We start from the raw sequence: 14285 nt of genomic DNA on the forward strand, positions 1-14285 counted from the left end.
GAGGGGTGGGTAAAATGTTCCCTGATAGAACAGCTAGCGTTGACACCTGATTGTTCCGGTCTTTGAAAGAGTAACCAGGACACCTGGACTGTGATATTAGCAGGGCGCTGTGAACCAGATAAAGTTACTCCCTGTCGTTTATTGGATTTTTAACGTATGAGCTCATAACGGCTGTTAATGGAGCAGGAATAATTACTGGAAATACAGGCTATGGGAGTGACTGTCGTCATGGGAGGCGTTTGAAAGCTTTGTAGCTGGCGATCAGCTATTTGGTGCCGTTAAGCGTGTGTGCACTTCACAGTAAAACATTAGGTTGAGTTTTTTTTTTTCATTGCATTGCTGTATATGAAAGATACGTTACGTCTCGCATGTTTTCTCATTTCCTTTTCAGTTCCACACACTCTGGGGGGTGGAGGAGAATCACCCCCCCCCAAGCTGGGACTCTGGAATGTGCTCTGTGTGTGTGACGTGCCCCCACGCGGCGCACCCGGTCCCACGAGCTCCGCGCCCCTGCCTATCGCTCTGCCCCCTGGGTTGAACGGGGAATGTTTGCTCGTATTTGTTTTCTGATCTCCCAGCAGAGATAAGAGCTCTGGTGAAAAAAAAAGGCATGACATAAGACTGGTACATACTGTATTATTTGCTTTACCTGCGTGTGCTTATCTCTCGCATTCCTTTGCGTGTATAATTACCAGGACTGCGCAGCGAGAGTGCCAGGGGTGGTGGAAATTAGCATAAACCGCCACGCGAACAAAGGCTACTGTATCTCCCCTCCGAGCAACGCGGGCGACCAACGCGCCCGGCGTGGGCCAGTCGAGAGCTTTGTCCTGCCCTCCGTGACTGCATTCATCTGCTTCCAGAGCAAGCTGATTTTTTTTTTCACATTACATAAATTTGCGTTACATAAATTTGGAATGCAATTAGAGGTAATGGGCTTAGCTGAAAAAATAATTTACCCATAAGCTCTGGGGCAGAGAAGTGCACCGAGGACCTGTCCTGTCCCTCTGTCTGTGTTTCGGTGGTGGCTCCTTGTCCTGCGTGTTTGCCAGGTATCGCCCCTGTATGGCTTTTCCCCACTTCTTCGCAACTCTGAAGAGTTTGTAATCGTGAGTCTAAGAATAGCTGGAGATAAGCGCTCTGGAAACACCTGCATAGGGGTTTCTGGAAAGTACAAGGTGTCTCACCTTGATTTATGAAGTCCATCTCCAAGGCCTAAAGAGCCTGTTAGCATGGGGATTTGTGCTCTTGTGGGAATCTCTGCATTGTACATAATGGAGTTAAAGTTCCACCATTTTTAGTGGCAAAATGATCTGTGTTGGTTTAACACATTGATGACGCTGAGATATTTCCCTGGTACAGAATAAGCAGTTTGAGAAGACCCCTGAGAGACAGGTTCCAAAGGGTTGCTGGGTATTGTAGTTTCCAGTGTAGAGAATAACACCCCAGCATCACTTGGTGTTCATGTCAGAAGGCCTGGGAGTGACTGTCTGAATAGCAGGTGTGAGGAAGTTGGCTGGGGCGGTATCGGTAATCCCAGGGGCCCCCGTCGGCGTCTCTTTGGCTCCCGGGGGACGCGCTCAGTCGCGGTCTACCCCGTGTCTGCTCGGCGGGGCTTTGTCCCGACTCCCAGGGGCCCGGCTCGGCGGCGGTTTGTGGTATCCAGGGACAGGGTGTTTGCTAGTTTACATAACGCCCCCAGAGACAGCGGGCTAAACGGAGGTAGAGACACCGTGAGGTCTCAGGTAACCACCCGGGCGCCTGCGTACACCAGGAAGTGGGTCAGCTGCTCGCTGTTTTGTTCTCCACTTCCTGCCGCGTTTCCCCCTCTCTCTACCGCTCCTCGGCACTCCACGCCCCTTTGAATGGGGCAGTGTTGCTGTAAGTGCCGTAATTATTATTATATTTGCTTTATCTTGCCTCTGAGGTAACGTGGAGAGAAGCTGAATAGACGCACACGCGGCTTATTCTTCTCAGATAGATGCTTCCCCTGTGTGGCCCACTTTCTCAGGGCTTTGGCCTGCCCTTCCCTATTACGGGCTGCTTGCAGGTGTCTTGGCGCTCTGAGCGCAGCTGACCCTCTAAACAGAGGAAGGTGGAGGGGGTGGAGGCCTGGAGGATTTCTCCTGCTCTTGACAGTAAGTGACCCTCTTATTGGACATGGCGGTGCGGGCCGCTGGGGTCATTCCGGGAGAGGCTTCGGATTCTGCCCGCAGACCGTGCCGGCGTCAAGCTCCTGAACCACTGCACCCTGTGTTCCACTCATTCAGAGTGTAAGTACCAGGTGGACCTTCTGACCATGTCTCTCAGGACCCAAGGTGTAATTGGGCTAAATTGCTAAAATGCTAACAGCGCTTTCCTTCCCGATTGATAATATGAAGTCTTTACTGTCCAGCAATAGACCAAGGTAAAACACTGAACGAAATGTAGCGCCAGTATCATCATGTGTTAAAGATCTTTTTCAAGGCTGACATTACAGCTATGGGATGTCAGGGTTCTAAGTTAATTTTTTACCGGGCTCAGCTGTGCCAGGATGGCTGAATGCTTAACTTGTTGCTCATTTTTTATTTAATTTATTTATAATGCAGTATAATGCAGTATATTGCATAGAGACTCTAGTGTGTTCCACTAGTTAAATATTGGCTTGCACTAATTCCATTATATGCAGAGTTTGCCCGACTAATGGGCTGCTGAATTTCCCAGCAGGAGAGAAACAAAACACGCCCTGAGATTAAGGCGCCTTAGGAGAACGGCAAAACCCCCATCGCTTCCTTACCAGCTTAAACCTGCGTGCTGCTGACCTGTGGGAAACCAGGGCCTATGCGGTGACATTTTGGATTCCCCTCTATCCCCCCCCCCACTAAATGCCTCTACCTTTTCAATAGCTGTTTCTTCTTCACTTGCGAAAGGCCCATTGCAATGCCAACAGCACCTTCTGCTGTGGAATGCTGGGACAGGCCCCAGCCACTGTGTGCTGTACAGGAGCCAGAGTCCACATTCCACAGAACAGCCCACAGATGGCAAACACAAAGGCGTCCGCTTGTCACCGCTTTCGAGCGCAGGGAAACACGTCTCTGTCCTTTCTCTCTCTCTCTCACTCTCTCTCTCTGTCTTTCTTTCTCCCCCCCCTCTCTCTCTCTGTCACTTGCTCGCTCAGTCTGGATTAATGTAGACAGTTTTCAGGCCTTCTGTGAACGACCGTTTGGCTACTGCACTAGGAAGTAACCCAACCCAGAGCACAGTGTACAACACTTCCTGGATGTGCTGTACTAGTAATGTCACAAAGACAAAGGATTTCAGGATTTTCTGAAAGACGGCCGTCTTTAGAAGAGGATAGAAATTGACTGTTGGTTTTTAGCATGTCAGACAATTGGCTGACTCCAGTGCCATGTGGTGTTGCTTAAATTGCGCATTAACCAAAAGTGTGAATATGTAAAAATGTCTTGTATCTTATTGACACAAGATGCTTTGTTTGAGGTACATGGCAATTTCTGTTCTTTATGGTAATGGTGTGGCAATGTGTGTTCTGGCTGAAGCCCTGGGAATTGTGATTTAATTCACATCTAATGGGAGGGGAGGCAGCCAATGAGAGGAGAGAGCAGGAAGTGCATCATAAACGCATCCTGTCATACGGTCAGTGTTCAGAAGGAGAAAGTAGGACAGTACGCTCCGATCATGATGACATTGGCTGTGAGCCTGGTTTGCTTCCCCTGAAGGGTTTCATTAATCGACGGCATGCTTTATGCATTTCTCGAAACGTTCTACCTGCATAATTTATGTGTAGGCCAGCAGTTAGGTGGAGGAAGGCTTGACTGGTGCAGTAATGACAAAGGGTAATCACTTACTTCATGTCACTAGGAAGACTGTCCTGTACAGCGTGTCAGCTTTCAAGAAATTCTGACATTGGTTGTGTCACAGTCGATTTCAGACTCTTTCAGACCCTTTCATTATGTACATATGAAAGCTTGCTTTCATACTCATTTGAGCATTTACTCGTGTTGCCTCTGTTGTATCTGAGCAGATTGTGTAGAGACAAATGGGTTATCGCTGGATGTTTCATTGCAGCATCACAAAACAATGCTGTGCCATAATTTCACAAAAGGGATCCTGTGCAATGAACTACATTAACCAGCATGCACTTGTCTTCACCTTTCAGCCAGATCATGGGCATGATCTATTGACTTTTTATTCATGTTGTCTTAAAATTTGCCCTTGACAATAAAATTGCAATAGCTGTGATTATGACGTTGTATATCCTTGCAGAATTACGTAGGTCAAACAACTTCAGGGCATATCCATGGATTCATTTATGGGTACTAGATGTATTTCTACCCTGTCAGGAGAGAAATTGCCAGACAGTAAATGATAAAATGAAGCCCAGCTGGCTGATCATGCAGCAGAGAGAAAGTCACATAGGAGACACCATTGACTACGTTGGAATGTGACCTTATTTTTTACATCACAGATGCACAGATATGCAATGAGCTGCCTATCTGGTTCACATGTCACATTGAAATTTTGTCTACTCCATTGTTGAATCTGCAAGTGTTTTCTGATTTACTGGCTCTGTTTGAACAATTTTTAGAGGGGAGCAGTCTAAAGCACAACATGCATTGTCAGCATACTGTAGGAATACAAGCAGCACTGAAACCTGTTACCTACCAGAACCTCTGAGTCAAAAAATGAACACTGGAGCAGAATCTTATCGTAACACAACATAGCTGAAGTTCTATAGTGCAGTGAAAAATGGCTTGTCTGGACACCAGACTGAATCCAGGTGTTGAGGTCACAAGTTTATCGTTGGTAACAAAGCAAAGCATGTTAACAGTCTGTTTCATAGGGGAAAGACAAAGGACCCCAGGAGTATGCCATAAAAGCTGGCTGACTTTCTTTTGGGTCACACTCTTTAATCCAAACCTCTCGTCTAGGTCGGAATTCACATTTCTGCGGGACTAGGTCAGTGTTATTCTGAGTGGAGTAATTATCATGGGGTATTACTAGAGCTGTGCTCAGAGTCACTGGAATCCCCCTACTTAATTTCTTTCTTTCCTGGTCATTTCCTTGAGTTTGACTTTTAAGATCTTGTTTTCTGCCCCCTTTGATTTGTTACTGTACAGGAGCTTGTGGGTATTCTTACCGTAGGAGCCATGCAGCGGCCATCTACCGGTGCGCTAAATCCATTTATCTAGTTGGTCCGAAACGGCACCGTCGTCACCTCCCAGCGTCTCCGGGGGTCGGCAGTAATACACTTAACCCACCGTAATGACATCAGCGGGATTTGAAACGCATGCCGAGCTCCCAGCGGTCTTAGTCTTGTGGCAAGAAAAATGGAGGTCATGTTTGCAACCCTTCAGCTGCTGCTCGCAGGAATTCCAGCCTGCCTTGTGATGAAAGCCTCTTACCGAGGCTCTGAAGGCTCCAGCACCTCCAGCTTTTCGAAAACAATGGCATTCCTCTCCCTCACTCTCACAAGGCCTGTGCGTGATTGGTCGTGAGGGGTTGTTGCCATGCGGAGTTCGTTGTGGTGTCTGTGTAACGGTATGACAGCCGGTACAGTATCACCCTCACGTGAAATATGAAGACGTCCAGTTGGAGGGAGAAGGTGGCATTGGGGGGGATGGGTGGGTTAGTGATACAGCGATATATGGGTTAGCCATTAAATAATTTAAATGTCACCCGCTGTCAAAACCCATTCTGAGGAGACCGCTCTGAGCATGCACACACTGGATCAGTTGGGAGTAGGACAATGAGAATCTACAAATAACCCCCAGTGAGTACAGGTAAATATTTCCTGCAGTCTGATGGGCTACTGGGCGTGTCAGTGCAATGCAGGTTAAGAATAGCACTCCTGTATTGTTTCGTGTGCAGAGCTTTCGCAGTTCTCACTGTGTCAACAGGTGGGGATGACAGGAGGCCACAAAGGTCAACATCGTAACCTCAGCCAATCAGCTGAGAAGGGACGTCACCAGAGTTTGAACTGGGACATGCATTTTTCCAGAAAATACATACGTCCTGTGTATATTCTCTGACCTAAATATGTAGGAACCAGAAATTGTATCTGGAAGAGCAGACAAGGTGTTTTGTAGCCCCCATTAGTTCTGTCACCCTTACAAAGATGGGCATGGAATAGATTTCAGACCTGAATTGAAGAGTAAGGGACACGTGGGTTAGGATGAAACCCGAATCTTTTGGCTGGGGGTCTTAACTGCTGACATCCGATAGCCTCCTCCGCTCTCAGCTTGCTCCAGTGAATGGGAGTCAACATGGCGGGAAAAGGGGGTATGCATGAATCAAAAAGCTGTCAGGCAGCCTCGGGGTCTCGAGGATCCGTTGATGGTGGTGTTCAGCGGAAGGTGGAACGAATACAACTCCAGGGGCTCTCTCATTGGTGGGCTTCCCCTCTCCTCGGAATGCTGGGAGTTCTGGAACTCTACTGTCCCGCAGCTCAGTGCTGGCAGAGTGTTCCGGGTCGTGAGAAGCCTGCCTCAGCACAGTTAAAAAGGGGCCCCCGGGTCTTAAAAATGGGGCTCCGCATGTTTTGTGTCCTTTGAGGGTTCGGGTGAGAACGCCCCCCCCATCCCCCCCGCCCCCCCCGCCCCCCCCCGACACCCCCCTCCCCGCTTGGCCGCACTCCATGCGCCGAGGACCCCGCGTGAATGCGGGCCTGGCCCGTCTCCCTTTGAAGGCCGGCAGGAATGCGAGCTCTTTTTGTTGGGGTGGCATTATCAGCGGTGAAATATGCCTTCTGCTGTGCTCTTTGTGCGACGGTAAGCCCGCCGTCTCAGCCATGCTACAGTGCTCTCTCATTTCCCCCTGTCTCTGGAGAGCAGCTCTCCTTCTCCCTGTGTCTTGTCCCCTGCTCCGTCGTCTCTCCATTCTATGACCACTAAATAAGCACCGTCTGTTTTCCCATAATGCTTTTTTCTGACCCGTTGGAAGTTAAGTGTGTGTTTAGGTTGTGTTTGGTGTACTCTTGACTGGGAGTAAACAGATGGGGCTTTCATACCTTGAGAGCAGGTAAGCAATTACATTAGTCTCTGTCACCAAGGTAAATTAGAAATAGTGACAGTTGTTTAAGGAATGCATTTGGACTTTTTTTACAGATGGTTTATATTTTGGATGGCTAGATTTCTGTTTGGTCTTTGAGTTGGTAGACTTGTAGTTTTTGTAAGTAATAATTTTAGGTACCAACATCATAGACACCAATTAAAATGGTACAGTATGCACAGTATAGGCATGTGTTAAGTGTTTTAAGGGATCAAAAGTTTTTATGGTCAGTGAGATGTTTGGCGTTTTAAATACAGTAAATATGTTTATTAGTTTATGATAAACCATATTACTGGGAAGTGAAACAACAAACTGGGTTTAGGCTGAGCAGCTTCAACGGGCATGTTTTGTGGTGTGTGTGCGCGTGTGCTCGTGTGTGTGTGTGTGTGTGTGCTTGTGTGTGTGTGTTAGTGTGTATATGATTGTGTGTGTATGTATATGTGTTCTCCATTCTCTTGCTCTGTTGCTCTGGACATTCTGTCAGCTGCATTCCACCCCATCACTTCCACTTGAGTGGGCCTTGTTTCCGCGCTCCCCGTGGGGAGGAGAGAGAGCCCTGGTCCCCCCCATCTGCACATGGAACACCATGTGTCCTCATGCAACACGTGAATCCCCTGCTAGCTGGGGGAATTGTGCCTGTGAATTCATTAAAATGATTAGTCCTAATGGGCCCGGAGACTGTCTCTGCTCATTTTTAATAGAGGGCTCTCCCCTCACGGCAGAGGGCGCACAGCAAGATGTGAATGAACCTCATTGTGGCCTAATCTGCTGTTCCAGTGCAGATCCTCAAATTTGCTGTGTGTGGCAAAGAATCTTACAGGAAGTTATTATTGGAGAGAGTTCATTTATAAGTACAGTACAATTAAGGCTTTAGCTGTAGCGCCAGCCCTGCACTGTAGCAAATTTGGAGGCCTCATATCTCAGAGTAGTTGCTAAATGGTGACAGTTTTAGTACCTTACATTACATTATTGTGATTTAGCAGACACTTATAACCAGAGTAATTAACACAGGTTGCAGTTTTATCCATTTATACAGTTGGGTATTTACTGAGGCAATTGAGGGTTAAGTACCTTGCTCAAGGATACAACAGCAGTGCTCCACTTGGGGGATTAAACCAGGCAGCCTTCAGTTACAAGCCTTGTGCCTTACCACTGAACCACAGTTCTGTAGCTACACGTAAATGTGTACCTCTGAGTGCTTATTATTCTCCAGCTAGCAATATGCTTTTACCACAGTGAGTTACACAGTCATTATTGACCTGCGTGCCACGCTTTGTGTAGGTGCTTTATCTTGAGGCGTCTGTGTGTGTGTGATTTTTCCAGGTGGTTCGCGCTGACCTTTGCGAGTGCGTGTCAGGTATGCATTGTAAATAACAGAGCCGTAATGGAGGGTAAACAGCTAGCGGCCTGCGTCTCTTGCTGCTAAGTGCTGCTGTCACACAGCAGTTGTTTGCCTGACGGCCGTTCTCCTTCTGGCCGTGGTGCTGCATATGACGCATTTTTAGACCTTCTTTTCAGAACGGGCTTCCTTGAATAGATACATTCGATCCCTCTAATGTATTAGCCTTCAGAGCTCCCACTTTTGCTGAGTGTAATAACAGGCAGGGGTCTGTAAGCAGGGTGACTCAGACCTGTAACTGTAATGTGATAAGAATTCATTAAAAGTGCTTTAGGATAAAGTAATTACATCAAACAGAATGCTGGGGCACCGCATGACGCAGTGAGTTTGTCTCGTATTACATTTTATTTATCACTTGAATACAGAAGAAAGAAATGATCAAAAGCTTATAGTCTGATCCTTCCAAGCCTCTTCTCTTATCATGTTTATAACTCCGAAAGACTGCGTGGTCCTCACTTTGTTTCAAATTACAGAGTGAAGATTTCAGTGGTGTTACGTGAGTATACGTTGATCAAAAACAAAACAAAGCAGAGTGCTGACATTCAGATTTCAGTGTTTGTAATGGAAATAACACTCCCTTGATTTCCCTGCAAATCGAGCTAATACACCGAATCCTCCAGTGGTAGATAATCCAGTTAATGGCGCTCACATGACTAATCCTGAAATATTTCTTCCAAGTTAGCTTATGGGATTCCAGGCATTTTTGTGCTGTGTGATACCTTGACGGTCCAATCTCATTTAAATTCCTGCACCAGGAATTGAATACGCATCAGGCACCTTGAACAGGTGTTCCATTGGGGGGCTTAGTGACCTCCACATAGTTTCTGTACGAAATCCTTTCTGCTCTCTGCTTTACCGGATCTAGCCTCTGTTTCAGTTCAGATCTTAGCAATAGCCAGGAACCAGGAGCACCCTTGTTGTTCAGTTACCAGACAGGAAAGACCATATGAGAAAGAATTAAATGTCTGTAGACTGTCTAAACCTGAAAGCAATTTATTTGAACTGTGAACACAGAACTGTTCTAAGGAAGATCCAAACAGGACCGAAACATAACATAAATCACTTTTCAGAGGAGACAGTGTGCAGATGCTTAACTCTTTCTCAGTTCTTAATTTCAAAGAGCGTGCACAATCAAATGAATCAAGCCAAGAAAGAACGAACTAGCTGAAGCGAAATTTCAGTTGAGTCATAACTGAAATGACATTTGCCTTTCATTGCTACAACTGAGATGTTTCTGAGTCTTGCCAAGCACCAAGCACCATGTTGCTCATGTCGTTTGGAAATCCCTTTCGTTGGGAAATTTATTCAGCTTGATAAATTACAGATAGCAACTGTGTAAAGTACCTAGGTATTATAGTTACCCAAGTCCTTGGAGATTGGGCATAGATAAGCATCTTGGTTGCATTCCTTTTGATGTGCTGGTAGGACTTTGAGTTTCATTGCCCTGGTAGACATGCCACGTTGAGAATCTAACACAAACATGTTATTATCAGTCAAAACAGCTTGCAGAGGGAGAAAAACATACATTATGCCCCATTAACTGTCAGGGATATGTTTATGAGGAAATGCAGTGTTTATGATAGGGTTGGAGCTTTTAACCTCCCTGTAATTACCGGGCAAGTTTGTAGCTAAATATATTTTACTGTAAACTTGATCACACGAGATATCAGAAATTGTATGTGTCTGTGCCTGCTGTAATATATATTTTCGCCCTTAGGGACAGAACGGACAGCTGACAGTGGTGTGTGCTTTCTGAAGAAAAGAAGAGAAGAAGAGGAGGAGAATGTCTTAAGCGATTAGGAGCAAAAGGTGGTGTCCGTTTTGTCCTCCTCACACACTCAGGTGCGTGGCCCCAATGGATTCCTACAACTTTCACTTTGAGAGAATGAGCAACCTGGACCTGCACCCGTTAAGCAGACTGTCCCCAGCTAAATCCACCAGCAGCATCGACCAGTTCAGCCACCACCACGGGAAAGGGGACTCCGCCTACAGCTCCTTCTCTGGGGGGTCCAACGCCCCCGACTACTCGTCCCCCTTCCTGCCGGACGAGATTAACCCTCACAGCTTGCACTACGCCGACCTGAAGTACGTGAAGGCCGTCTACCACCCCAGCGTCCTCAGCCCCAGCCCCAGGAGCATGGACCAGCTCTACCGGTCGATGGAAGTCATTTCCCAGCAGTACCACCCCCACGACTCCTGCCTCATCGGGCAGTACTGCAACCGGGAGCCTCCGCAGCCACCCCCGCCGCCGGCCCGCCTGGACAGTTTCATAATGATAAGGAACCTGGAGAACTCCAGGGCCTGTCAGAGTCCTGAGGGCCAGATGGCGGTGACCTCCCACAACCTGCCTCAGACCGTGAACCCTGAGGCTGCCTATCCCAGGCCTGACCCGGGCTACAGCTGCGGGGCCTCGCAGTGTAACCTTAGGGACCTGATGGGCGCAGATGGTGCTGCCCAGCTGCCTGAGCCGCAGAAACTAACGAGTACCGTGAGCCGATCGCCCCCAGCCTACTTCCTGCAGGAAGGCCTCAAGCAGCAGCCCACAGGAAGTGGCGGTCAGGTGGAAACCCAGAGGCATCGGTCGTCCATCTCCTCCCAGGGCTCCAACTGCGCCGAGCTGCTGCCGCAGTCCAGCCCCCAGCATGTGACGCAGGCCGTAACCAATGGCAACATCCAACACAAAGGGCAGTTCTACTTCGTGACGGGCATGTGCAAGCCCTCTGAGCCCGCTTTCAAAGAGGCGCTCTCAGGTGTCGTGGAGGGGGAGGAGGAGCAATATTCCGCAGAAGGTCTCCGCAGGCTCTTGGAGAAGAAAGAGAGGCCACACGTCGCCGTCGACGACCTGCACAGAAACGCCCGCCACCGGCGACAGAGCAGTCAGGAGTCCCAGAGTGACAGGGAGGCCTTCCACCAGAGCTACGATTTGAAAGCAAGAGCCCAGTATAAGGAGCGTCACAGCACAAGCCCAGGTTGCTCCTCTCCCATTTCAGAACAGGCGTGCCACGGTTTTGAGCACTTTGAGCAAGGCCAGGGCAGGGAGATCGGCCCTGGGTCCCGCCGCCACCACAGCAGTAGTCATCATATCTTCTACTGCGGCCCGGAGGACTGTGTCCCCCCGCCCAACAAGGATGCTGCGGCGTCCCTCCAGAATGCTGACCAGACAAGCAACGCCAAGGCCGACCATCTGAAGAGAGCCCAAAGGCCGCCTTTAGCAGATGTAGCCAGTGAGAAGATCAGCAAGGAAACCACTCCCCTCTTGTACCACCTGACCGGCGAGAGCAGAGCGGTGTTAGCTCAGAGGTCCAGAAGCGAAAGCGACGCCAAGGCCAACTGGAAGGAGTTGAGGCGTCACAGCGAGGCGCTGAGGCGGCCGCACAAAGAAGGCCCCGCCCACAAGGAGGAGAGGAGCCCTGTCGGTGAAGCGCCCGCGGAGGAGCAGCGGGAGCAAGGGGAATCGCTGGCCGACTCCTGCAACACGCTGGACGACTCCTTCAAGAAGTACTACAAGGAGAAGCTGAAGGACGCCCAGTGCAAGGTCCTCAGGGAGACGTCCTTCAAGAGGAAGGACCTGCAACTGTCCTGGCCGCACAGGGTCAGGCCCAGGCCAGAGCAGAGGCCCTCAGTGCTTGGCTCCGTCTCGTCCTCGCAGTGCTCCTCACTCACCTCCGGGAGCCCCGTCCCCTCCGAACCCGAGGCCCAGGAGAAGGACAGTGGGAAGGAGAGTGGGAAGGATAGTGAAAAGGAGAACGGCAGACCCCTGAACCATGCCCAGCCCCAAGTGGCGCGCATCGGTGGCCGGAAGAGGCTGTCGCCGGAGCAGAAGAAGCTGTGCTACTCGGAGCCGGAGAAGCTCCACCAGCTGGGCGACGGGCCCATCCATGCCGCGCACAGCTCCCTGGGCAACGAGAAGGAGGCCCTCCTGTCCAGGGAGGACCTCACCGAGCAGGGCCTGGTGGCCTCCAGGAGGAAGATGTTCGAGACCAGGGGCCGTGCCCTCTCAGCCTCCAGCCTCACCAAGGCCACCCTGAAGGAGATCCAGCACAAGGCCCTGGTGGCCTACATGGAGCGCAAGACGGGCCACAAGACGGCCGAGCCCCAGCAGCCGGCCCCGCTGACCCCCGGCCAGAGGCACTCCACGGCAGGGAAGCCCTCGGACTGGGGCCCCAGGCCTCTCTCTGCCAACGCCGTGCCCAGGAAGAAGCTGCTCAGGCCCCTCTCCGCGGGCCGCATCCTGGACTCCTCGTCCAGCTCCATCAGGTACGCCCAGTTCACCCCCGCTCACCCCAGCGCTCACGCACGCCAGTCCAGCTGGAAGGAGACGACCACTCCAGCTGCAAGCAAGTCGGCCTCCGCGGAGAGTCTGCTGGACCAGCCGGAACCGCCAGAGTTCTTCCGGGCCCGCTCCACCTCCACGCCCCACGCCTTTCAGGTATGTTTCATCCCCCTTATCCGCACCTTTTCGTTTTTTGCCCATTTATAAATCAGTGTATTGCCCTCAGGAAGAGCTTTGGTTTGTTTCAGCTGGCATATTGAATCTAGCGTAACAGTAGAATGGTTGTTGAGTACTTGAGTACTTGAATTCAAAAATGACCCATTATGGAGTAGAATGTGTATGAGTATATCTCAGCTGAATGTTTCCGAACAAGAGCTCATGTCACATTCCGGCTCATTTCTCTGTGTGCTTTGCTGAAACAGGATTAGCACATGTGGTTCTTTATGTTTCTTATGTCTTCAGACTGCTAGCAGCACTAAGGAGCCTTCACCAGAGGCCAGCGCACAGAGCTCCAGGTGGGTCTCGTCATCTGTAGGTAAAAGGTCAGCGCTAGGATCTTAAGAGGTGAAACACCACATTACCGGCTGAGGGGCACCACATCTTGACTGCCTCGTGACCCCATTTTGTACACAAATGCTTGTAAAGCACATGTCTGGTTGTGCGTGTTTTGAAAGTGGTTTCCTGTATGCATAACAGGAACACCCGTACCGCTATCAGCATTCTCGATGGGTTGTACATACACAAAAATATACATGCCTGCGTCACACAGATGTGGCATTTCACCATCATAGACCGACCGCTTCCTTTTTATTTGCCTTTTGATTGAAATGAATGCTTCAGACTAATGCTGACTCATATGGAAGGTTGATAGAGGACCAGTCTTTGTGTGTTTAGCGTGAGGTGTGTTTTGTTCTGTGTCAGCTCTGCGAAGAAGGCGGAGGGGGAGGTGCCGGTGATGAAAACCCGGGCGGCGTCCGTCCCAGAGGACCGGCGGGTCCGGGTGGTAGCCCCCAGGGGGAAGTCCATGGAGGAGCTGGGCTCGACCCGGGTCAGCGGTACCCCGGTCCTCAGCAAGAGCTCGGACCAGCTGGACCAGCTCCATGGCAGGCAGGCCAAGCCAGTCCGGGAGAAGAGGGGCGTGTCTTTCCTGTCCTCGGAGGATGAAAAACCCCAGGGACGCTCCCAAATGAACCCCCTGGTCAAGCAGGGCTCCGACCCCCAGCTGTGCAGCGGAGAGGACTCCCGGGCCCCCAAACCTGGGGTCTCCCCGGTGTCCACCCCCTCCCCCCAGGGCAGGTCGCACTCCTCCTCTCCCACCTCCTCTGGCTCCAGCCCCATCTTCACCGACGCTGTGGCAAACATCATGCTCCATGCTAAAGACCTCCAGGTGCTGCCTCCGCCCAAAAGGCGCTCCCCTGAGAGGGAGCCCACCTCCCCGCCCTGCCCACCCAAGTGCCAGAGAGAGAGCAGGACAAGCTCCAGGTATGCTGAATTTGCACTGTCAATTCTTCCATTTTTACCACTTAGTGGAAGTGGTGTTACTGCCCCGAAACCAATCAAAAAAGAGGA

The 14285-nt window shown here is 50.2% G+C and overlaps 1 protein-coding gene across 2 annotated transcripts in view; it reads left to right on the forward strand.

The window, feature by feature from the left end:
* The window catches only part of shroom1 (shroom family member 1), a 28366-nt gene that overhangs the window by 8252 nt on the left and 5829 nt on the right, over positions 1-14285 (forward strand). The window contains exons 2-4 of one of the 2 annotated variants that reach the window (XM_036525175.1): positions 10161-12872; positions 13179-13231; positions 13638-14198. In XM_036525175.1, the coding sequence (XP_036381068.1) occupies positions 10299-12872; positions 13179-13231; positions 13638-14198 (3188 nt within the window). In that variant the 5' untranslated portion in view covers positions 10161-10298. The remainder of the gene's footprint in view (positions 1-10160; positions 12873-13178; positions 13232-13637; positions 14199-14285) is intronic. The other variant, XM_036525176.1, reaches the window with a different exon arrangement.

This window comes from Megalops cyprinoides, chromosome 3 (genome assembly GCF_013368585.1).
Source record: "Megalops cyprinoides isolate fMegCyp1 chromosome 3, fMegCyp1.pri, whole genome shotgun sequence".
Taxonomy (NCBI): domain Eukaryota; kingdom Metazoa; phylum Chordata; class Actinopteri; order Elopiformes; family Megalopidae; genus Megalops; species Megalops cyprinoides.